Raw genomic sequence first — 23,622 nt, forward strand, 5'->3', positions numbered from 1 at the left:
TCTCCTGAGAAGTCACGTATGGATTTTGTCTGCTAGTTACCTTTAGCCCAGTGGGCAGCAGCACAGGACTGGGCATGTGACGAGTGCCCGGAGAGACCTTGGCAGGCTGTGCAGGCAATGGCTGAGCGCATACACCCCCCGCCTCGCCCCCGCCCCCGCGGCCTGGTCCCTTTCTGAGGTTGGTGTGTCACCCAGCAGTCAGCTGCCGGTGGCACAGACGGTGAGTGGCTCTGTGAGTGCTTTCTCTAGTCTGCTGCTTCTCTGTTGTCGTGTTAAAGCTGGAAACATTCTGCGTCTGTGTTTCTGTACACCTGTACCGGGCTGTTGGAGCACAAGGTTGGCTATGACATTGCCTTCTAGAAGGACTGATGGCCAGTGAAAGCTCTTGATACCCTGTGGCTCTGTAAAGATATTTATACAATAATACAGATTAAATTTGAAGAGGATATCTGTATCTGATGGGGCGAAAAAACTATTTTCAGTCTTGGGACCTAGCTGTTTAAAAGAACATATAGTAAGGAGCTCAAACATACTATCTGAATTTATGATAAAGGTTACCACTTACAGCATTACAGGGGAGTTTTGAGAAAAGTCTTTCAGATAGTTTACTATGATTTCCTGCCATATGTATGCCAAACATACTTGAGAGTAGTTACTCATCAATCATTTTTTAATTAAAATTATTTGTTCTCTGTACTGCACATTAATTTTTTTTTATCATTATATGTATATAAATTGTCTATAATATTCAGTTAGAGGCTTTTCTATATATATGTGTGTGTGTGTGTGTATGGGGCTGTTCATTTGATTTGCTTCTGTGTGTTTCAGCTTCTTAATTTTCCATATAAACTCCTTGTGGATAAGTGTTAATTTTTATTACCTGTGTCTCTTATTGTTCCTCATGCAGGACAAATATAGAATGTTGGTAGAGGAAATAATAATAATGCCCAGCTTAATTGAACACATTGTGGTGCCTTGCACCATTCTAAGTTCTTTATGTGAACCATTTAGTCCTTATAAAAACCCTACAAGATAGGTGCTGTTTTTACCGATGAAGAGACTGAGGACAGAGAGGGGAGTGATTTGTTCCCAGTTATTCAGCGAATGAGCTGGGGAGGCAGGATTTGGCTCTAGAATCTGGGATCTTAAGTACTATTTTACACTTTCTTTCAAATACTATTCTGTAATCTCTAGATATTTGCTAAATGAATATCTCTAGATATTTATGCACACCCTTTTATTATTTAGCTATAATAGCTTGAGGAATATAAAAGACACTGTTTTATCAGGATAGCTGACTCCAGTTTCCCCTGTATTTACTTTTATGCTTTTATGCTACAAAGAGTGTGGGGAAGGTGAGAGACACCCCCCCAAGCCAAAACCCAATGTGGCCTATTTCACCAGCTGGGGAGCTTGTGCTGCGTTTTGTGAGAAGAAGTGAAAACCGATGGCCCTCGGGTGGTTTGGGCTTGTGTCTGCCTCTCTGTCCTTCTCCCCATCAGCCTTGATAATGAGAATTGAGTGTGTTTGACCAGGTGGAAGAGAACAAAGAGAGAATGTAAGACAAGAAAATGGTAACTCATGCCCCTTATGTTAACATTTTACAGCAAGAATTCTGAGTGGCTGAATCTTTTGAATGTGGGTAACGAGAACTTTACACAAGCCAACAGAAGTAAAAGCGCTTTTAGAAAAGTGAGATTTGACAGCCAGGAGAAGAAGGCCTGAGCCATCAGCCCGTGGCTCTAATGCCTCCACTGATGAGCCAACCATCGAGTTGATGGTCATCAGCCTTGGGAGTTTGGAATAGCATCCCTCCTCCCCGGAATGAACATGACATTTTTCTCTCCCACAGATTGTGGCTTAGGACGCCGCCAACCCAGGATGATGCAAGCCCACGAGCTGTTCCGGTACTTTCGGCTACCAGAGCTGGTTGACTTCCGGCAGTACGTGCGCACCCTTCCAACCAACACGCTCATGGGCTTCGGGGCATTCGCAGCACTCACCACGTTCTGGTACGCCACACGGCCACGGGCCCTGAAGCCGCCATGCGACCTGGCCATGCAGTCAGTGGAGGTGCCGGTAAGTGGAACCTGGCCGCCCCCGGGTTTCCTGCCTCTCTCCCCAGTTTCTAGGCCCCATCACGGTGACATCCAGCAGGATCACAATCCCAAGCAAATATTTGTTCTCCAGGGCACTTTGCAAACTGAAATGTGCTCCCTGGACAGAACTTCAGCAGCAGTGAGAGGAGGAGGTCAAAATATAGGACAGAGGGATGCATGTGGTGGTGCTGGTTAGGTGTCTGCCCACGTCACACAGAGCAGAGGCTCATCCCCAAATTGCATGGGGCTTCTGCCCAGCACTGGGCAGTGCGCTTTGCCCAGAGGGCCCTGAGAGGGGAGAAAATAGGCACAGGGTCCCTTTCCTCAGCCAAGAAGAGGGTTGTCAGTCGTTAGAAAAAGAAGGATTTCACCTGTGGTTGTCTGATACTTGGAGAACATCATGAAGAGGTTGAAAGGGACTCGGGCATTTCTACTAATGATAGAATGAGGCCAGTCTAGGAACCTTCAGGAATAATGGAGCCACAGAATTTAGGACGGGCGAGAAAAAACAAGTGCATCCAAGAAGTCGAGTTCAGCACCGTGGTTGCCGTTTAACTTGGGCGAACAAAAGGTCATGCTCTCATTGTTATAAAACTCTAGGCAGTGAGTGATGTTCCATAATTAGGGCTTCCTGGGTGGGATGAGAGGGCAGTCTACAGGTCCTTCCAGAAGGATTCTTTTTTCCGTGCACCCGCTCTACCTTCCTCTCCTCGCACATCTCTTAAAAGGTCAGCAGCAAAGATGAAGCAGCCTGGCGTTCACAGATACTTTGACTCTTTACCTGCTCTCTGCTTTGACGTTTCCTACTTTCCCCTCCCCAAGTCAGATTTCATTTTCAGGACTTATGACTTGCAAAAGAAGAACATTGTGGAAGACATGATCACCTTATTTACTTTTAGCTATGTGTGAGATGTTGCCCCCACCCACCGCCCCCCAACCCAGGCTGATGGCCATGAAGGGGAGAGTGTGTCCTTCCAAATAAACCCGTGCCTGATTAATACCTTTTTGTTATTTAAAGGGTTTCGCTTCTTTGTTTAATTTCAGATTGTCTCTTGGATTCATTAATGTGAAACTCTTAAAATATATGAAAGATATCAGTCTAATTCATGCCAAAATGTAAAAATAGAATGAACTATTGCTGAGGCAAGTTGACTTTGTACTGCATTTCTAGTTAGAAGATGAACTTGGTATTTCCCAACAGCTAGTCATAATACCAATCGTGAGAAGAATTTAATTTTTCCTACTATGTGTGAAGTTTCTGGCATCTCTTCTCTTCTGGCAGAGGACCTGGTGTTTCATAGTAGCATTGCCATCACTATGAAAACAGTCCTTGGCAAGTGCAACTTTAAGATATTTATAATTTAGCAGTAACTGTAAAGAGTAAAAAAGCCAAATTCTTATTTATGAGAAATTGGAGAGGCAATGTGTTTTCTTAGCATAAAGCCAATGAGCCTTTTTAAAATAATCATATATCTTCTTTATAGAACAATTTAAAACTTCAGATAAACAGAAAGAAAATTAAAATCTCTAATTCTACTACTTGGCATATGGGCTTCCTGATTTTTCTCTTTATAGAAATAGTAGATTCAGCTCTGATTTTCAGAATCTGTAGGTCTTAGGAAGAAGTACAAAATTTGCTTTGCGTTTCTAAAAAAGAACTTAAAATATTGAATTTAAGATTAGCTTGGGAGTTATGATACTTAATAATTATAGATGCTTTTGTATTGCTAGCATTGTCATATGGGCTTCCATGGCAGCAATAGGAGCTTAATTCATTAAGTATTAGTCCAGAGCCTGTCTATCTTAGACTGTCATAGGGGCTGATCACCAGATTACAGTCTCCTTGCTTTGTTCCTACTTTGAAGTCAAGTAAGCACCATTTGCACGACCCCACTCTCACACCGCCTCCCATTTCACATGAACAATTTTTTCACCCTCCTCTTTCCGTAAACTTCACATGGCTATGAAAATGAGAAGAATCTTCCCTCTTGAGTTTGGCTGCATCTTATCATTATCCAAACTGGCTGTTTCGCAGTTACACTTTTTTTTTTTTTTAAAGCAGCAGCACCGAAGTTCTGGATAAGTTAAAGTTTCTAAAATTTCCTTTTACGAATCAGGATAATGAAGATGTTAGCACCCATGCTATAGAGCTGTGCCAGAAAGAGGATGCAGACACGAGCTGTAGAATGGGACAGAGAAGCTGGAGTTGGCCACAGAATCCCAAAAGTCTCTCTTAAATTTTGGAGCCTGGTTTGATCAGGACCCTGTTTAGAGAGCTGTTTCCTGTCTGGGGGGCAGCCCCCAGCTACAACAGTGTGAGTCCAGGAAGAACTCTTCCACAGATTTCTCTGCTGTTCCCCATAACTTTGAACAGAGCATAGAAGAAAGTTTTTCTGTGTATATCTGTTTTATTATTATTATTATTTTAATCACATGCGAGTGATAAGGGAGTTTTCTGGTTTTAACTGGTTTCAACCTGTTCTCTGGGCTTCCCAGGTAGCTCAGTGGTAAAGAATCTGCCTGCCAATTCAGGAGACTTGGGTTCTATCCCTGGGTGGGAAAGATATGCTGGGGGAAGAAATGGCAACCCACTCCAGTGTTCTTGCCTGGGAAATCCCACTGACAGAGGAGCCTGGGTGGCTACAGTCGCTGGGGTTACAAAAACCAGACATAACTTAGTGACTAAAACAACAACCACAAACATCTTCTCTGAAATTGAGGTCTCCATGTCCCCCTCGTGAAAACAGTATTTTCTCGAGTGACCAGAAACCCATGGGGACTGGTCAGGGCCTAGGCCGTGGTGGTTGCCGTTCCAGGGCATAGGAGAGTGTGTCGGAGCTGGAAAGGACCAGAGAAGCAGGGGAATGTAGCCGAGGCTAGCCAGGTCTGCTTTGCTGGGACCAGGTAGCCTTGGGCAGGCTCACCCAGCCTGACTTTCAGATTCCTCATCTGGAGAAGAGGAACGACCAGGGCCTTCCCTCTTACCATGTTGAGAGGCTGCATAGATACAGGCAGCGTCCAACTGAGCCCAAGAGAAGTGTTCAGTAAATGTTGGGTTTCTTTTTCCTTAAAGCTCTTCTCTTTAAACCCTCACATTTTAGGGATGAGAGAACAACAGGAGCCCACCCAGGTGGAATTATACCACATAGTAAGAGGAAGATCTGAAACTCTGTTATGCTGCGTCCTAACAGTGGTTGAAAGTTATGTATTTTAACTAGGATTCTTTGTTTGAGGGTGGGAGGGGGGTGTGCAGAGAGGATAAAGCAAGGTAAATAAGGAAGCTTTGGGTTTATGTAGAGACATTTGATGAGCCAGTGGCTAGACCTTCTGAACCCTGGAGCAGACTTCTGAAAATGGATTTGCAGGCAAATGTAGTGGCAGAAATGGAAGGCGGGAAAGGGGCAGGTAGGTAAGAAGTGGAGTCTAGGGTCCCCCGCCCAAGTTGGATGTAGGATCAGAAACTGTCAAGGACGGGGTGGAGGTGAGGACTGGGCAGCCGCAGTCCAAGTGGGTCCTGGTAACTTCTGCCTTCCCTGAGCCAGAGCAGAGCAGAACTTGTTGCTGAAGGGGTTGTGGGCCAGAACTTAAGGGGGTTAGGCAACAAACCCATTGCAAAGTATTGATGAGAACCATTGCCATTGTGGAAGGAGGTGGCAGAACCAGTCTGTGAATTCCTGCAATGTCCTATAGGCATTGAGATGGCTATCTTCTTAAAGAAGTCAGAAAGTTTTTTGAGGCCTGCCAGGAGATTGTAATGCAGTGAAATGAAAGCCCAACTTACCTGTTTTTTTTGTCCTTAAATATTAGAGAAGGGAGTAAATCGTAGCAAGTAAAAACTTTTTTATACCTTCCAGTCCTTGGCCTTTTAAAGCCTTCATTTGAAGAATATCAGAACTTGTTTTTAAAATGTACCTCAAAGGAGACTTCCCTGGCGGTCCAATGGTTAGGACTTCACGTTTCCACTGCAGGAGCCTCGGGTTCAATCCCTGGGTGGAGAACTAAGATCCAGCCAGCCACACAATGCGGCCAAAAATAAAACTGTACCTCTGGTAATAACTTAAGAGTCACTGTGTCAGCTTGTTACCAGACCTTGGCTTAGTGTGGGTTCATCTCTTTTAAGGGCAGAACAAGTTCACTGGGCATAACTCATCTTGTCTCCCTGTTGGATGACTTCACTCCAAATGACCTCATGACATCCAGGTCACTTGTTGGCTGGGTAACCCTTTCATGTGAAAGGTTGAGATTTAAGCATTCATATGTTGGGGTTTGTATGGTGAGGAACTTACCTTAGCATTTCAACCCTGTGCTACTAAAAGTTGAATATGGAGGCTGTGACCCTCTGGATTCGACTCTCCCTGCTCACAGAGAGTAGGCATGAGACTGGCATTCACTGGCATTCGTTCAGCAAGTACATGGTGTGCCCAAGACACAGGAGGAAGAGGCTGCTGCCCTCGCGGAGTGGATATCCCAGCAGGAAGGACCACCATGGAGAGGACACGGTAGAGAGGTCCTTCCAGCGCTGGCAGAGGACGAGAGCCATCCTCAAACTAAGAGTCACACGAGTGACTTATTTTCATGCCATAAAACTAGAACCGCGGTTCCTCGTTGGAGAAGAACTTGAAGGAAGCAACCTAAATGGAGCACACTAGCCCCGTTGGAAGCCACGCTCAGTAAATTGCAAGGCTTTAAAATGCAAAAGTTCCCATCCACTGAGGCCTTCTGGATGCCGTGGGTTATCCAGACAAACCTCAGGCCGGGGCCACTGTGACAAGGGATGGCGCTCCTAGTCTGTGTGTACAGGACCTGTGAGACTGTCACTGAGTAGGCTTTACCCCGTGGCCAGTAGAATCACACTGTTGACACACAGCATGGGTGTAAAGACCTACTTGTGAACTGGCAAAGCAGTTTCTGCACAAGAAGAGATCATTGTTTAAAAGTGTCTATAAGTTCTCACTCTGGACTTATGGAGACAAAGGGGTGATGACAGTGCCAAAAAAAAAAAAAGAGTTGAACTCCTAGAACCAGTGAGTAGAATGGTGGTTGTCAGGGCTTGAGGGTGGTGGTGGAGGAAACAGGGAGAGGTGGGTGAAAGGGTACAAGCTGGCAGCTGTCAGAGGAATAAGGTCTGAGGATCTAACATATGACGAGGTGAAGCTGATAACACTGTATCACATAATTGAAATTTGCTGAGAGAGTAGAACTTAAGTGTCCCCACCAAAAAAGATTTTAAAATGGTAAATATGTCAATTACTGAACACCCTGGTGGCTCAGTTGGTAAAGAATCTGCCTGCAATGTAGGAGACCTCCTGCAATGCAGGAGATACAGGTTCGATCCCTGGGTCGGGAAGATCACCTGGAGAAGGATCTTCCCCAGTAATGGCAACCCACTCCAGTATTCTTGCCTGGAGAATTCCATGGACGGAGGAGCCTGGTGGGCTATAATCCATGGAGTTGGAAAGAGTCGGATCCAAGTTAGTGAATAACCACCACCGTGTCATTTATACCTTAACAAAGCTGAAAAAAAGACACATCAAGAGTGGCGATGCCTTCTGGACTGGAGTGGAGGGGGCTTGAGCAATTGTTGAGTTGGGCAGGATGGGAGGCGGCCGAGTCGGGACCAGCCTTCGGGGAAGCTGCAGGGGGAAGGCTGTCCAGGAAGGGCAGGTGCGGCCAGATGGTGGGATCACTCACTCCACTGACACCAGCTCTGTGGGCTCGTGGAGGACTGGCAGGGCCATCTGCGAGGGGCATTATTAGCCTGACGAGTGTGAGCCAGGTCCTCAACTGGGAGGAAGGGAGAGAGAACAGGGGCAGTCTCGTCCCTGCAGTCATTTGTACAGTAAATGTGAACATGAATGTGAGCATCATTCTCACCTCCGGGAAGCCTGAGAACAGCTGGCTAGCAGGGTGTGTGAGACTTTGGAAGAATCTCTTGGTTTGAGGCTCTGGCTTCGTATCTGTCAGGAGTCGTTGTGTAAACCTGTGTGTGGGCGTTAACGCTCCCTTCCTTGCCTTCTGTGACTGCAGGCTCTAGTCATTTTACTCCTCAGATGGTTCTTGCCTTCTGCTGTATGGTTGTGCGTGTGGTCAGGTAAAGAGTGGACAGAGATATATCCTTCAACTTCATCCCTGGCGACTTTGCTGCTGTGGTTTTCAGAGAATTTTCATGCAAGTTTTCAGGAAACATCACAACATCTGAGGGTATTTTCCGCCAGCTGTCTTAGCAGTTGGAGCACAGAGGGTGGGATGAAGTTGATGAAGAGGCTGGGAGGGAGTGGATTTGATGAGAAATGTTTTTCTGGGAGTATTTTTATGCCTGTAGTTAATCTCAGCATCGTTTCTAAAACTTAGTGGGCTTCTTAATAACAACTATGAAAAACCTTGCTAACTAGTACTTCTTAACTAAACTATTTAGTGGAAACCTAACTAGTTTCTAGTGTGGTTAGACTTGTCTGCTTGCTGGAGAGTGGCGGGTGATTTGAAGGAGGCATAGAAGCACCCGAGTTGGTCAGGAGGCCGCAGTATCTGGGTGGGATGAGCCGTGAGGTGAGGGGCAAGGGTCCCAGAGAACTGAAGGCAGAGGGTCTCATATTTGTGCCAACAATGGGCCTCTGGAGTATTAAGGAGCTGCCTTTAGGTATTCAAAGAAAGAACGGTGATTACGTCAGAAATTTTTTTTTTTTTAATTTCCGGCTTCCCTTTAGCCAGGAAGAAAGGCTCAAGTTACTCTCTGGGAATACAAATGGTAAAACAAGCCTGAAGACATGATTTGATTTTGTATGGACGATGCTCACAGACTTCGTGAAGCAGGGACCATGTGTACACATATGTGATGGAAATGTGTGCTGTAGTGTTTATCGAAGTTTAAAAATAGCCTCCCCCACAAGCGGTGTCCACTCAGTTGAGTGAAAAAAATGGCAGAGATAGGCCTTTGTGAGGCTCTCGGCAAAAACCCTGCCTTCACGGCAGCGTCTAAAAGGCCAAGCAAGTAAGGGAACAGACGTGTTTCCTTCAGACTGTGAGCTGATGCCTTGAATGTTCCAAGTGGCAGGCACTCAGAGATGCTACAGGCAGGGAATTTGAATTTGTGACTCAACTCTCTCCCCATCCACAGAGGTGGGAGAGAGCTATTTTTCTCTTGAGGGATTGGCTGGTTTTCTCTGGTGAGGAGCTTGCCCTGCGTTTGGTGGCACAGAACTGGTTTGGTAAGTAACCCAGCCAGCCTCCCTCACCCCCCAGGCAGGTCCTCCCACGGGGACAGGGGGAGCTCAGGAAGCTGGAAACTGGAGAGTGAGCTTGGGAGGCAGGGTGGACAGGAAGCACCTTCTGAGGGTTAGAGGAGAGCGATGGAGCACCAGACCTCCAGTCGGCCACCCGGCTCCAGCCCTGATTCCTCCAAGATGGAGGTGGCCCGTGTGTGGACGAGTCCCTCAGTCTGGTTTGAAGCTCGCTCCACTGCATTTTAGACATGGGACTGAGACAGGAAGGTCATCTGTGTGTCTGTTTTCTCATCTGCAAAGTGAATACTCCCTTGCTTCTGTCTCTCCTGTGCTCACCTGTCCATACCTAGCACCCATTGTAATGGACGCTTCTGCCCCTTCTTCACTCACTGGGTGTGGAGGACCTCGAGAAGTTGGCTGGTTGAATGGTGGAGCATCAGTAGTGAACCTGAGGGTTCGTAGTTACGTGGTTGCATTTATGTTAGCCTAATGGAGGAGTCTAGTTACTAATACTTTTAAAACATCCTGTTCATAATCCTGGAAAATCTGGCTGGGAGCATCACCTGTTGGCTGGTCTTGAATAAAGACCTGGTTTGTTCTGTCAGAGATCCCGTGTTATTGGAGGGCAGAACCGATGGCCAGAGGGAGTCCAGGTGCCTGGATTGGAAAAGCCTCATTGTGCCTGTTCGTAAAAGGTGGCAGTGGATGGTGGCCTGGGTAGATAAGATGCATGGGAAATCCACACGCTGGGGTGGGGGGAAGAAAAAGTCATTTTTCCCCCCAAGGACCATGGTTCCGCCTGCTGCTTTTCTCCCTAGAGATGAATGAGACATTTAAGCCCAGCCAAGTCATCAGCTGTCTCTTTAGCCGTCATCGGCTCTCCCTGCCCTCTCTCTGCTGTCTCTTCCTCCCTCCCCCTCCCTCCCACTGTCTACCCTCCCCCCCTCCCTCTCCTTAAAGGGAATAAACGTAACATAGTTGGTGGTTGACTGTTAGGGCCCGTAGTTGTCTGTTTTCTAGATCGAGATAAATGGGACCACAGTTTATAAAGCTCAGGCCTTTCTATCCTGGAGAAATTCTCAAGGATGTAGTCATCTGTTTTTGCACTTAAATAAGGAAGTGACACAAAATGACTCTCCCCATCAAGGTGTTCCTTTTCCTCAAATACTGGCAAGAGTTCTAGTCCTGGGAACCACTGATTCACAGATGGTTCACCGTGGTCCTGTCCTTACTGCCCTCGAGGGGAACTTGAACATTTATTTCCTAACTCAGCCACGTGGGGAGACTGACCTCTAGAGGAACCTTTGCTTGTATAGCCGAATAACCTCGTGACCACTGATTTGACTGTAGTGTGGTCACTACACACTGACTCACACGGTCCTTTTTTTTTTTTTTTAAACTGGGAAAACTGTAGAACCACATTAAAGAGGAAATAAAAGACCCGTAGTCCTCCGTGACTCAGTCTCACTGGTGATTTCCTGTGCATTACACACAGGGTAGTCTGCATCAGTCTCCCTATTTCTTGAGCACAGCTGAAACCCGCACCTCCACATCAGACCTGTAGGATATGTCAGAAGTCCAAAAAGGCCAGATTTAAGGTATTTCTTCATTTAGATAGGTGTTCCTAGAAATAGCTGCTTGTACTTGGATAACCCAGTAGTTAAATGCCCTTCCCTTGAAATGGCTCAATTTTGTAGCACACACAGACATTTGAGCCCCCACTGTTGTAGCTTTGCAAGCCCACACCTTTGCAAATGTCACCAAGGTTGCCAATGTCACCAAGGTTGCCAATGCTCAATGTTTATGGACAGGACTTTAATTCAAGAAGAATGGTGACACAGGCACATCAAAAATGATTTCTTATGGGCGTGTGTGATCATCATCATCACCAGTCCATCCTAAAGGAGATCAATCCGGAATATTCATTAGAAGGACTGATGCTGAAGCTGAAACTCCAATACTTTGGCCACCTCATGCGAAGAACTGACTCATTGGAAAATACCATGATGCTGGGGAAGATTGAAGGCAGGAGGAGAAGGGGAAGACAGAGGATGAGATGGTTGGATGGCATCACCAACTCAATGGACATGAGTTTGAGTAAACTCCGGGAGTTGGTGATGGACAGGGAGGCCTGGCATGCTGCAGTCCATGGGGTCACAAAGAGTCGGATACAACTGAGCAACTGAACTGAACTGATCATCATAGAGCAACAGTTTGTAAACCACAGACTATTGCTTGGTCTCCCCCACTCCCATTTCATTCACCCCTTTTCCTGAAATTACAGAGTATGCCTTACAGTTAATTGATAATGTGACCTGTCACCCAGCGTTTCACCTATACCTTTTTGGCATAGCATTCATTTACTGCTTCATCTCCAAACTTTTGCTACTTATTCTAATATCTAATTTCTAATTAGAATAGTAATATATGTCTTGTCCTCGGGTTACTTTGTGAAGAGAATGGCTTTATTTGGGATGTGATTAACTTCTTTAACTTTGATTTGACTGTTTTACCAAACACTCCTGAAGACTTTGCCTTCAAAGTCCTGAAGTTCATATATCACCAGAACGATAGTGTAACCAGAGTTATTTAGCAAAAGTTGTTATAAAATGATACTCAAGAGCAGTGATTCTCCAAGTAGGAACTGGGGAGTTGACCTGCTGTCTTGAAGAGATAGAGTCTGCATATATTCAAAGCTAAACTTAATCTGTTTTGGGCTTCCTTGATGGCTCAGCAGGTAAAGAATCCACCTGCAGTGCAGGAGACCCCTGGGTTGGAAAGATTCCCTGGAGGAGGAGAAGGAAATGGCAACGCATTCCAGTATTCTTGCTTGAAAAATCCCACAGACAGAGGACCCTGGTGGGCTGCAGTCCAAAGGGTCGCAAGGAGTGAGACATGACTGAATAACTAAGCACGCAAACTTAATCTCTTCTCTCAAACCTACCCCTGAGTCCTAGTGTTTGATTTTGGATAGAATGGAACTGCTGTTCTCACAGGCCTCCCACTTGCTCCTCTTGTCCTCCTGCTTCCAGTAACCTGCCGAATCCCATCCATTAGCACTTAGTGCCTCCAGCATCAGACTTGCCCTGCCCTCGTCAGGCCCACATCAACTGATCTGTCTCCATTCTGTTCTGCACACTGCTCACCCTCCTTGTAGATTTCCTTCTAGGAATTACCCTGATCTTCACCACTTCCCTACTGGGGACCATGTTGTTATTCAGTCACTCAGTCATATCCAACTCTTTGCCACCCCCGTGGACTGTATAGCACTCTCCAGGGAATCTTTCCAACCCAAGGATTGAACCTGGGTCTCCCATGTCTGCTGCATTAGCAGGCAGATTCTTTACCACTGAGTCACCAGGGAAGGCTTAACTGGGGACCATAATGCCTCCAAGTGGTGTACCGGATCCCTGAAGGGCTGGCTGAAAGGCGGACTGCTGGATCACACCCCCAGAGTTTCCAACTCAGTAAATCGGGTGAAGAGCTTGCTAACTGCTTTCCCCACGAGGCCCAGGTGTTCCCCTGACCATCCTCCGATGACTGCGGTTCTGGGGCAAGCCAGTGCCCTGTAGATTCCAAGCTTCTCCTCTCTCTCCATTCCAGCTCCCTCAGTGCTCCTCTGCTCAGCCTGTACTCCATGGAGTCCCTCCAGTCATGTAGGGATGAGGAGTCCATGCACATCCATACATTTTATAGCTGATAGTGGTAACTAGTAGATGCTACATGGGAAACTGACGTTCCTAACAGATTATAGGGTAGTTGGCAAAGAGGAAAAACAGTAGACATAATCTCCAAAAGAATATAGATAACGTGATGGAAGTAAAGCTGAATGGTGTGTCATTTCCACAAGACCGGACAGAATCAGTCCTCTGTCTGCCAGTGGCTGTGGTTTGAGAATCATCACAGTGTGTCCAGGGGTTTGGTTTCCAGTCCTCAGACTCCTCAGCCTCGTTTGACAAGACCAGTGCTTATACGTCTCTGAGCCCCTTTGAGCCCATTTTCCCTTCCCCCTGTCATTTCCTTTTCCCAGGGGTCCTGGACGGGCTTCCTGTGTAGCTCAGTCGGCAAAGCATCTGCCTGCAATGCGGGAGACCTGGATTCAATTTCTGGCTTGGGAAGATCCCCTGGAGAAGGGAATGGCAGCCCACTCCAGTATTCTTGCCTGGAGAATCCCATGGACAGAGGAGCCTGGCGGGCTACAGTTCGTGGGATCACAAGAGTCGGACATGACTTAGCACTATCTTTCTTTCTTCTTTCTTTCTTCCTGGACGGACATGGGCCCAGCCTTGCTTCTCTGAAGCCAGCGCTTGTCTCGGGTGGAAGATTTATGTCAGACGCTAGCGCATCCAACCCTGGAGTCCATGCCGCAAATGCTCACCCCTCCAGGCCCTGGAGGAGACTGAGGGCACACACGGTAGATATTTTCTTTTTAATGCTTTCTTCTGACCTTCTGTCTGTCTGTCTTTTTTCCCAGGGCAGTGATGGTGCCCGTAGATCCACGTTCCTGGACAGTGACGAGCCCCTGGTGTATTTCTACGATGATGTCAGAACGTTATATGAAGGTTTCCAGAGGGGCATACAAGTGTCCAGTAAGCATCGGCCTGAATCTGAGCAACTAGTGCTTCAGGTTTTTCCTTTCGACAGAGGGGTCTTTCTTCAAGAAGCCTTATTTGCTCACAACTCTCTCCCACGCAATCTGGCTCCCAGCTCCCTGTCTCCTCCTGTAACTTCTGCAGAGCGAGTCCCCCAGCACACAGGTCCCATTGGGTGTGCCCCACGGCCAAGGCACTTCCACAGTCACACACGGTGTGTTTCATGAAGAGTCACGCATCCTTTAGCTCCGTATAGGCTCTGACGTTTCCTGCATAAAGAGACCTATTTAACTTCCTGCATAAAGAGACCTATTTAACTGGGCCTGATCCAACATTTCTCAAGCTTGCTTAACCAGGAGACCAGTATTTTGAGGAATAAACATTGATACCCAGGGAAGCAGGGTTCCATCAGAGACACTTGGGGGATATCAGCTCACGAGACTGCCCTTCATCACTGATGGTGGCACCAGAGACCCTGGGTACGTGGCAGCTGCCCACCCTTCTAGCCCATCTCCCTCCTGCCCCATGTGAGAAACAAAATAGAAATAAAGAAGCAAAAGTCAGACCCAAACCCAGGGGGAAAATGCATCCGATCTGAATTCATTGTTTCACACCTGACGACCACTTTGTGGAATGAAGGATACAAATGAGAACCTAGGAATATCTAGGCATGTTTAGCCCATCGTTTATTCTTTTATTTGTTTTCTTCTTGTAGATAATGGCCCTTGTTTAGGCTCTCGGAAACCAGACCAACCCTATGAGTGGCTTTCATACAAACAGGTGAGTTTTCCGGCTCTGTGGCCGCCTCACATGAGCCGTCCGGCAGGAACACGGCAGTTCCTGGAGCCTCTGAAGGTTGGGTTGGAAAGTTTCTATGGAGTGTGGATGCCAACCTGGCTCAGGGCTTTAGAATGGACGTGCAGCATCCCAAGACATTAAACACACAGATTTGGGGAACACTAGATCAGTAATTGAATGGGTGATTCAAAGTAGTTTATTTTAGAACTGCTGTGGGTGTGTTGTGGAGTGCGGTATAAATTTTAAAATAAAATGCTAGAGGATTCTCTGGCAGTCCAGAGGTTAGGGCTCCGAGCTCTCACTGCCAAGGGCCCAGGTTCAATCCCCGGTCATGAAGCTAAGATCCCAAAAGCCGTGCAGTGCAGCCAAGTAAATAAGTAAATAAAATGCTAGAAATGTGCTTGAAGCAGATGACTTCTCCCAGACCCCATGGGAGGATAAGATTACTCCTTTCTGTCTAGAGGGGTGCTGGACAAATTTAGATGCCTCAGTGTAGAGGAGCCCTCTCATTTTATAGATGAGAGAAAATGGGCCCCAGAAAGGGCTGGGACTCACCCCTGGTCACAGCTGAATCAGGGCCAGGAGGGAGGCCCACGCCATCTGTTGTAAGGAGTCTCCAAAGCATCATACTGATCCTGGGGTGACCCTTAACCTGAGGGCAGCATGGAGAGCAGCAGAGATGTTCAGAGATGATACCTGTGTAACTGAACAAACACCGAGGCGGCTGGGATCTGGGCCGTTTCACTCCTGTCACGCTGGTCCCAGCAGATCCATGGCTTTTAACTGTGTACATAGTAGTTTGCAGATCGCAGGTAACAGAGCAGGAAGGCTTGCTCCTTTTTTTTGTTTGTATCGTGATTACAAGTCTAGTTGCTCCTGACTCTCCCCAGTTCAAGGCAGCACCCCCGAGACACGCGGGAGCCAATGGGAGCATCCGCTTTGCTGCCTTGTGCTTCCAGCACAGCTGTCTAGGGGGCCCCTAGAGTAGGGGTAGGATGCAGAGGACCACTCCCCCTTCTGTGGCTGGGGCTCCGGGTAGTTGATGTGTCCTGGGAAGGGGTGGGGGTGTGTGAAGTGGGTTGTTGTTAGGATCTGCAAAACCAGCCTGTGGGAAAATGCTTCCTGGTCCTCCCACATCTGAGGATCAATGAAATGCAAAAGGCAAGAGAGATAGAGGCAGAGATAAAGAGAGACAGACAAGACAGACAGCTTCGCATTCCTTGTTTGTAGGAATCATGAGCTGTAGGTCCAGTGAGCAGAGAGCCTGCTGTTTTTATTTTCCCTTAACAGAGCCAAATAGTAGTTTTCCATAGAAATAGTAGTTTTCAGATCCTTCATTTTCACAAGTGGTGTAAAAGCAGTTCATGTTTGTTGGAGATTTAACATTGCACAGTGGTCCTCAGGCCTCACAGAATCTGCCGGTGCTTCTGGTTTACATCATCTTCTTGTCATGTTGCTGTTTTGTGCGGGTCTCAGCCTGTCAATAATCAGTATTGTGTCTGGGCCAGCCCTTGTAGTTCATAAGATGATTGCAAGATGCCCTTCAGCAATAACTATAAGAAACTTGGAAAAAATAAAGCTTTCTCACTACAAGACTTGGAAATTACATAGCACACCTGGGCCTCACAAGTGAGGTCTCCGGGAAGGGGAGAGAGAGTGCAGAGCCCCTGGGGTTTTGCTTTATTGGGGTAAACATTCTCCCGTAGGGTCTGGGCTCACTCTTACTGATGAATTTAAAGTATAAGAGCAGTAACTTAAAGCACAGGAAAAAGAAAAATCAAGTGGCCCAAATGGGCAGTTATCCACATCAACCAAGATCTCTAAAACAAAGGAGGCTCGTTCGGGAGGGAGCCTGGCTCCTTATCTTTTTTGGGGCTGGCGATGTATCAGCCTTGGAAGTGGATGCATCAGCTGTCAAAGCTTCAGGCAGGTGCTTGGACTACCAAAAAAGAGAAAACCAAACCCTTGGGCTTTGCACTACCCTTACTTATAGCAATATGTTCCTGTATAGCTTCTGTTATATGTTGACTGCCAGAGGGAAAACAGGTCCACTGCCAGTGGGATGTTTCAGGCAGGTTGAAAATCCCTGGGGTTTCAGAAAGTGTTTTGTACATTTTGTACATTGTACAGTGAAGATAAAAAAGTAGACTGAAGCTAACTTTGGATTTGTGTATGTAAATCATTTTCCCCCTAGCCCAGTGATTCTGAGCTTTGGGGGTTAGGAATCCCTGTAAAGCTTTTCAAAGAAAGGTCTGAACCGTCTTTCTAGGGACCCACGTGTGTGCACAGAATCCAGTAAGCGCTGCAGACCATCTAAGCACTCACAGGTTCCCAGCCCTCACAAACAAGCAGGAGCTGTGAAGCATTCCCTGGGGTGTGGGAGAGTAGGAATGTTTAATGTAAGTCTTGCTGTCACTCTTACCACCGTTGGCAGAGCAGGGATGGCACCATGTGCCTGAACCAACAGGCTTCTGGAGCAGCATCAGGTGTGGTTCTGTTCTCTGCCGGCGTGGGTGTGGATTTAAAGCGCTCATGATAATTTACCAACTGAGAATAAAGAATTCCAAATTAACATTAAAAAAAAATTTTTTTTTTAGTACATTTGGGGTAGGGATGAGGAGAGGATGGGAAATTGGGGTAGGTAGATAGTCTTGCCTGTTTTTACTTCGTTGTAATTAATAGTGTACATTTTATATTCATTTATCTTAAAATTGTAACAGACACTCTTAAGTTTGATATGGTTTTTGTAACTGTAGTGTTTACTAGCTGTAGAGCATTTTGTTAGATTTACCATCATTTACTTGATCATCCAGCCATTTGTCCTTTTTTTCCCTAAACTTTTATGACTTTACATAATTTTGAAATATATGTATTTGTACCTAAAGTCTTTTCAAACTTCCCTTTAGGACTGGATTATTTCCTAAGAACTAATTCTCAAGAATAGAGTTGTGGAGCCTAATGATTAGAGCTCGTCCTTATTTTTCAAAGGTCTCCCCCAAACTTGTTGTTTCTGTGTTTATAACAAAGGACGAGTTTTGGCTTCTTTGTTGATCTTTATAAACACAGACACAAAATTCTGTGTCCCTGGATTGCTTTTATAAAACTAAAGTATAGAATAGAAACTCTGACATGGATCGTGTGTGACCTGGCAGCTGTTGGGGTGAGATTCATTTGCTTTGCGGAGGGAACTCTGTGATCAGTCCCCTCACCATGAGTTCTGGAAATTCAAACCTTAAACTTTACAAAAATTTGTAACTAAAGGGATACCTGTCTATCCCTATTCTTTCTCCCTGGGCAGAACTGCTTCTTGGTGAAGGTATTAGGCTCAGCCATCACGGGAAGCTGCGTTCCTTGAGTTGGACCTGATGCTGTTCCTGATTTTTTTTCTCCTCCATTGTAGGTTGCAGACATGTCAGAGTGTGTGGGCTCAGCACTGCTCCACAGGGGTTTCAAGGCGGCCCCAGACCAGTTCATCGGCATCTTCGCTCAGAACAGACCTGAGGTATTAATCGTTAGGCACTGGGCAAGCACAGCTCAGAGAATTCTCGATACAAGAGTCAGTTAGGGTTCACACCCGCCTCTACTTCAGACCAGATTCTGTGGTCTGATTGCCACTAACATAGCTCTTGTGCCTTTGAGAGTTACATGTATGAAAACCCAAACCAGGTCCTTCTTAGCCTTTAGGTAGGGGGGAAAAAAAATTTTTTTTTTTTTAAACCAGGTCCCCAAACAGAAACTGGCAAAGAAAGTCTTTGCTATACAAAGACAAACAAATAAAAACAAATAACTAACAAAAATGTCTTCCCACTTTAAGGACTGCCTCTGTGGTTAGAATAATAGCATTAATCAATGACAGAGAAACTTGGGTACGTTTTTGTCAGTAGCAAACTCACACCTTTCTTTCTGAAAGGTCTAGGCTTTCCCCCTGCTCAGGTTCCAAAGTTTAAGATCTCAGGGGGCATGGGGAAGGAGCTTCAGCAGTAGCTGGCTGTAGTTTAGACAGGCGGACTGTTGTTTGGCCATCCAGGCCCGTGCATTGTCTTCTGTAAACCACTGTATTAAAGTACATCGAAATGAGAAGCCCCCCCTGGAGTTATTGCCTGCACTGTGAGTAAACAAATTAGTGGCATAGCTGGCACAGAAAAATTCAAGCACTGGACTTGAAGACGCTACATTGACTCTTAGACCTGCTTGGATCCAAAGACATGTTGGTTTAACATGCTATTGTTTTATAGTTTACAATGGTTTCTCAGTGTTTTGTGTACAGTTAAAGAGGAATAGCATTTTCCACAGCTGGGCCACAATTAGGCTCATGGAATTTCATTTAAAGTGAAGCCCATTTGAATGAACACATCCAAAATTTTTGTTTTAGTGTAATATCACTAGTCATGAATCTATGACTGGGACATATATTCCTTACTTCATGGATGGAGTGGGCTTCTTCCTATATTTATCAGTTAGTTCACCAAATGTTTGTTGAGACCCTCCTATATTGCCAGGCACTGCCAGGCACCAAAATACCACAGTGGATCTTCTTCATGAGGTGCCTTGAAGACAGCCCCATACACCCACATTTTCTCTTAATGTGTTGTGTGGACACAAAGTAGAAGGATTATGGGAGCTCAGTCAAGGAGGACTTCCTGGAGGTGGCATCCAAGTGAAGTCTTGATGGCTGTAAGGGTGGGGAGGCCAAGGGAATGTCAGGAACAAGGGTATGTTTGCCTGGAGCAGCGTGTCTGTTGGGAGATGAATCATTTCATTGTGGTGGAGGGTGGAGTGTCAGGAAGAGAGAGAAAACAGCTCCAGGCCAAGTGAACGTCAGAAGGTTGTGCTTCCCATGGCCACTGTGCCCTTATCCATGCTGTGTGTTCTGCAGGTGATGAGCACCACTGAGCGCTGAAAGGGAGAGAGTGACTTTGCTGCGTCTGCCTTGTAGGCGGGTCAGTTGCTGTGTGAATGATGGGTTTAGAGGAAGATGACCAGTGACCCGTGTCACTTCTTTCCTGCCTCACTTTCCTGGGGAGACTTCCATGGACAGTTCTCCTAGTAGATGGCATGTCCCTCTTCGCAAAGTCCCAGGCCTTACTGCACACTGGCCAGATTGCTCTTCCTTGGACCTCCAGTCGCTGTTTGACGGAGGAGCCCCAGAGGCAGTGTCTTGCCTGGTTCATAGAGCCAGGCTCCTCTGTGACCTCAGGCTGGCTCCAGCCCTCTGTCAAGCTTAGCCGGTCCCCACAGCCCTGCTGGGCCATCCCTGCCAGCCTCAGGGCTCACTGACATCCCTCCTCCCTGCTTGGACCTCGCGGTCCCTCTCCTGGAGTCCCCTTGCCTTTCTCTCCATCTGTCGAAACTGTGCTGCTCTTGCCAAGGGCAAGCTCGCTTACCTCCCCCACCAAGGAGGCCCACTGTGGGCTCTCTCACCTCTGAGCTCATCACTTTATTGTGTTGTTCATTCTCCTTTCACTATTTGCCCCAAATCTTCAGGGAGATTGCACTTTCTTTTTTTTAGTAAGACCTCAGCAAGTGTTTTGCTCATTAGGAATCCCTCCAGTGCCTGATGCATGGTAGTAGATACACAGATGTTAGTTTTGGGTACATCCAGTGTTTCCACGTTGAATCTCTAGAGTCTTGTTTATCCTGGAGGGGTTCCATAGTGACCTCTCATGTTCTCACCCCAACCTATACTTTTTCTTTAGTGGGTGATCATTGAACAGGGATGCTTTGCTTACTCGATGGTGATCGTTCCCCTCTACGACACCCTCGGAACTGAAGCCATCACCTACATCATCAACAAAGGTATGTCTGTAGCCTTTGGGAGCATGTTACCCTAGTTATTGGGTAGATACAGCAGCTACATTTAATGATTACGTGATGGGATAGGGATTTTTCATTTAAATGTACACTTACCCTCCTGTTCAAAGAAGGTAGTTCTTAAAGCTGATGTCAGATGTTACAGTCAAGTTTTTAATATCCCAGAGCTGGTTCCTCACTGTGTCTCGTTACTTCCAGCCGAACTCTCTCTGGTTTTTGTGGACAAGCCAGAGAAGGCCAACCTCCTACTAGAAGGTGTAGAAAATAAATTAATTCCAGGCCTTAAAACTATTGTTCTCATGGACTCCTACGGCAGTGATCTGCTGGAACGAGGCAAGAAGTGTGGGGTGGAGATCATCAGCATGAAGGCCTTGGAGGTGAGTCACCCTGCCCTGCCCGCTTCCCTGAACTGTTCCTCCAAGATCATTTGGCTCAAATGTGGTGTCTCTCCAGTGTGACCACAAAGTCCCAACTCTCGCTGGTCCTGTAAAAGACAGAGAACAGAAATCTGTCTCATTACTGGAAAGAAGAATTCTGCACACATTCCCAGTGCTAATCCATCACATTCTGCCTAAGTGCTGTCATCTAGCAAGTTGCCGTGCTCACAGAGTCATTCTAGAGCACCGACAAGCCCTGCTAATAAATGCTGGAAGTGAGAATTTCAGATCCAAGCAAAGATTTAAGTCTGTATGTCCTCTTTAAATATTAATGCCTTTTACTTACTGATTTGTCTCTAAAACAGAGTCAGACATAGAAATCTGCCTCATAATTCTTTTCCCTCGGTTGCTTTTTTAGGCCTCTAGTGAATTTCTAGCATAGGTGCTTGATTTGATTTATTTTCATTTTAAGATTCAGATGAAGCACAGTTGTAAAGGTAACCAGTCTAGGAAAATGAGTGGGTCCATGTTTAAATTGCTTGTTCAACATCAGATCGTATTGGGTTGGCCAAAAAGTTCATTTCGATTTTTCGTAAGATCTTACAGAAAAGCTTGAGTGAACTTTTTGGCCAACCCAGTACAAAACGCTGATGAAGCTGGTTTCCCCAGTTGCTCTTGGGTTAGAGTTCAATCTATAACAGCAGGCAAGAGGAAGCTCCTGTTACATGCACATCGCGGGAAGTAATAGGTTCAATAGATAAGTCATTCTCTTTCTGAAAATCTTATAAATATTTTTCTGGAACTGTTATAAATAGGGTTTTGAATTTTATTTATAGTTCTCCTTCTACCAAGAATTTGAGCTCCAAGTAAGGATCTATAAAACCTTTTCTGGGGAACTTAGTTCAGTTCAGTTCAGTCGCTCAGTCGTGCCCGACTCTTTGTGACCCCATGAACTGCAGCACACCAGGCCTCCCTGTCCATCACCAACTCCCGGAGTCCACCCAAACCCATGTCCATCGAGTCAATGATGCCATCCAGCCATCTCATCCTCTGTCATCTCCTTCTCCTCCTGCCCTCAATCTTTCCCAGCATCAGGGTCTTTTCCAATGGGTCAGCTCTTCACATCAGGTGGCCAAAATATTGGAGTTTCAGCTTCAACATCAGTCCTTCCAATGAACACCCAGGACTGATTTCCTTTAGGACGGACTGGTTGGATCTCCTTGCAGTTCAAGGGACTCTCAAGAGTCTTCTCCAACACCACAGTTCAATAGCATCAATTCTTCGGCGTTCAGCTTTCTTTAAGGTCCAACTCTCACATCCATACACGACCACTGGAAAAACCATAGCCTTGACTAGATGGACCTTTGTTGGCAAAGTAATGTCTCTGCTTTTTAATATGCTGTCTAGGTTGGTCATAACTTTCCTTCCAAGGAGTAAGCGTCTTTTAATTTCATTGCTGCAATCACTATCTGCAGTGATTTTGGAGCCCAGAAAAATAAAGTCAGCCACTGTTTCCACTGTTTCCCCATCTATCTGCCATGATAGATGGGGAACTTAGTAGTCACAGGAAATCTGTCATTTGTTCTATTAGAGCTTCTGCCACACATACACACAAACAATAGCATAGGACAGGAACCTGTAAGATCTAACAGGTGTGCTGAATTGTTAAATGGGGTTTTTAGCTAGTTTTTCAGCTAGTGTTTCCCTATTTTTTTTTTTTTACTTGTAATCCAATTTCAAGATAATATAATTTCTTTTTCTCCCATTTTTCCTCATTCCCCTACCCCTCCCCAGACACATACACAGGTGGGGTGTTTTTTTTTTTTTTGTCTTTTTTTGATTGCTATATATGATAAAGAATTAGAGATCTTAGGTTATGTAGGAATTTTAAAAAGATGCATGGAAATTTGAATCTGATAAAAGATTATTTTGGGAAGAAATTGGAATTATCATTACTTTAGCTCTTAGTTGACTTCTAGTTGGATATCAATGTTCCTATTTTTAATTAGTGGTCAATCATACACATAATTTAAAAGCAGCAACTCCCTGAACCCTGAGTGAAAGTGAAAATATTAGTTGCTTAGTAGTATTCGACTCTTTGCGACTCCATGGACTGTAGCTCGTCAGGGTCCTCTGTGCGTGGGGATTCTCCAGGCAAGAATGCTGGAGTGGGTTGCCATTTCCTACTCAGGTGAGCCCAGAGGCTACCCATCTAATTTCCACTTAATTCTCGGCATGCTCGTTTCCTATGCTCACTCAAGCTGTTCAATAGGAAAATAACACAAATCGTTCATTCAAAAAATAATAGGTATTAAGGTGGCCGTGGATACATCTTCATGCAGTAACAACATCAGAATGAGCCCTGGGTAGTAACAGAGTTCTCCTTGAGATGCCACACCTCAGAATTGAATCTGTCGTTTTTCACCCTCATGACCATTCATTCGATGGTGGTCCTGGAGCTCCTTTTGTGGCCTGATTTATAATCAGAGATGCCTAAGTCCTTTCTCCCCTCCATGTGGGGAACGACAGATATTTGAGCCTTTCCGGAATGGTCAGCATTTAAATCTGGTGGAGACTGATTTCTCTCTCCAGATTGAAGATGTCAGTTTTGTAGAACCAGTGATCACGGATCAGTGCTGAGTTCTGGTTCTGGGAGGGTGCAGAGAAGCTGCGATTCTCTGATTGCTGTGCAGAGCTGGGCTTTGTTAAAGGCCATGATAGGAAT

General features: G+C 45.9%; 1 protein-coding gene across 17 annotated transcripts in view; it reads left to right on the forward strand.

Moving 5' to 3' along the window:
- Positions 1-23,622, forward strand: part of ACSL1 (acyl-CoA synthetase long chain family member 1) — a 275,902-nt gene that overhangs the window by 234,539 nt on the left and 17,741 nt on the right. For 14 of the 17 annotated variants that reach the window (XM_081521831.1, XM_081521820.1, XM_081521829.1 and 11 more), the window contains 6 exons: positions 1,853-2,079; positions 13,794-13,908; positions 14,627-14,691; positions 18,110-18,211; positions 20,406-20,505; positions 20,719-20,897. In XM_081521831.1, coding sequence (XP_081377957.1) covers positions 1,882-2,079; positions 13,794-13,908; positions 14,627-14,691; positions 18,110-18,211; positions 20,406-20,505; positions 20,719-20,897 — 759 coding nt within the window. In that variant the 5' untranslated portion in view covers positions 1,853-1,881. Of the gene's footprint in view, positions 1-36; positions 221-1,852; positions 2,080-13,793; positions 13,909-14,626; positions 14,692-18,109; positions 18,212-20,405; positions 20,506-20,718; positions 20,898-23,622 lie in introns of those variants that run through there. The other 3 variants (XM_081521822.1, XM_081521835.1, XM_081521826.1) reach the window with 2 other exon arrangements.

Source organism: Giraffa tippelskirchi, chromosome 8, assembly GCF_054371585.1.
Source record: "Giraffa tippelskirchi isolate mGirTip1 chromosome 8, T2T-mGirTip1v1.2.pri, whole genome shotgun sequence".
Classification (NCBI taxonomy): Eukaryota; Metazoa; Chordata; class Mammalia; order Artiodactyla; family Giraffidae; genus Giraffa; species Giraffa tippelskirchi.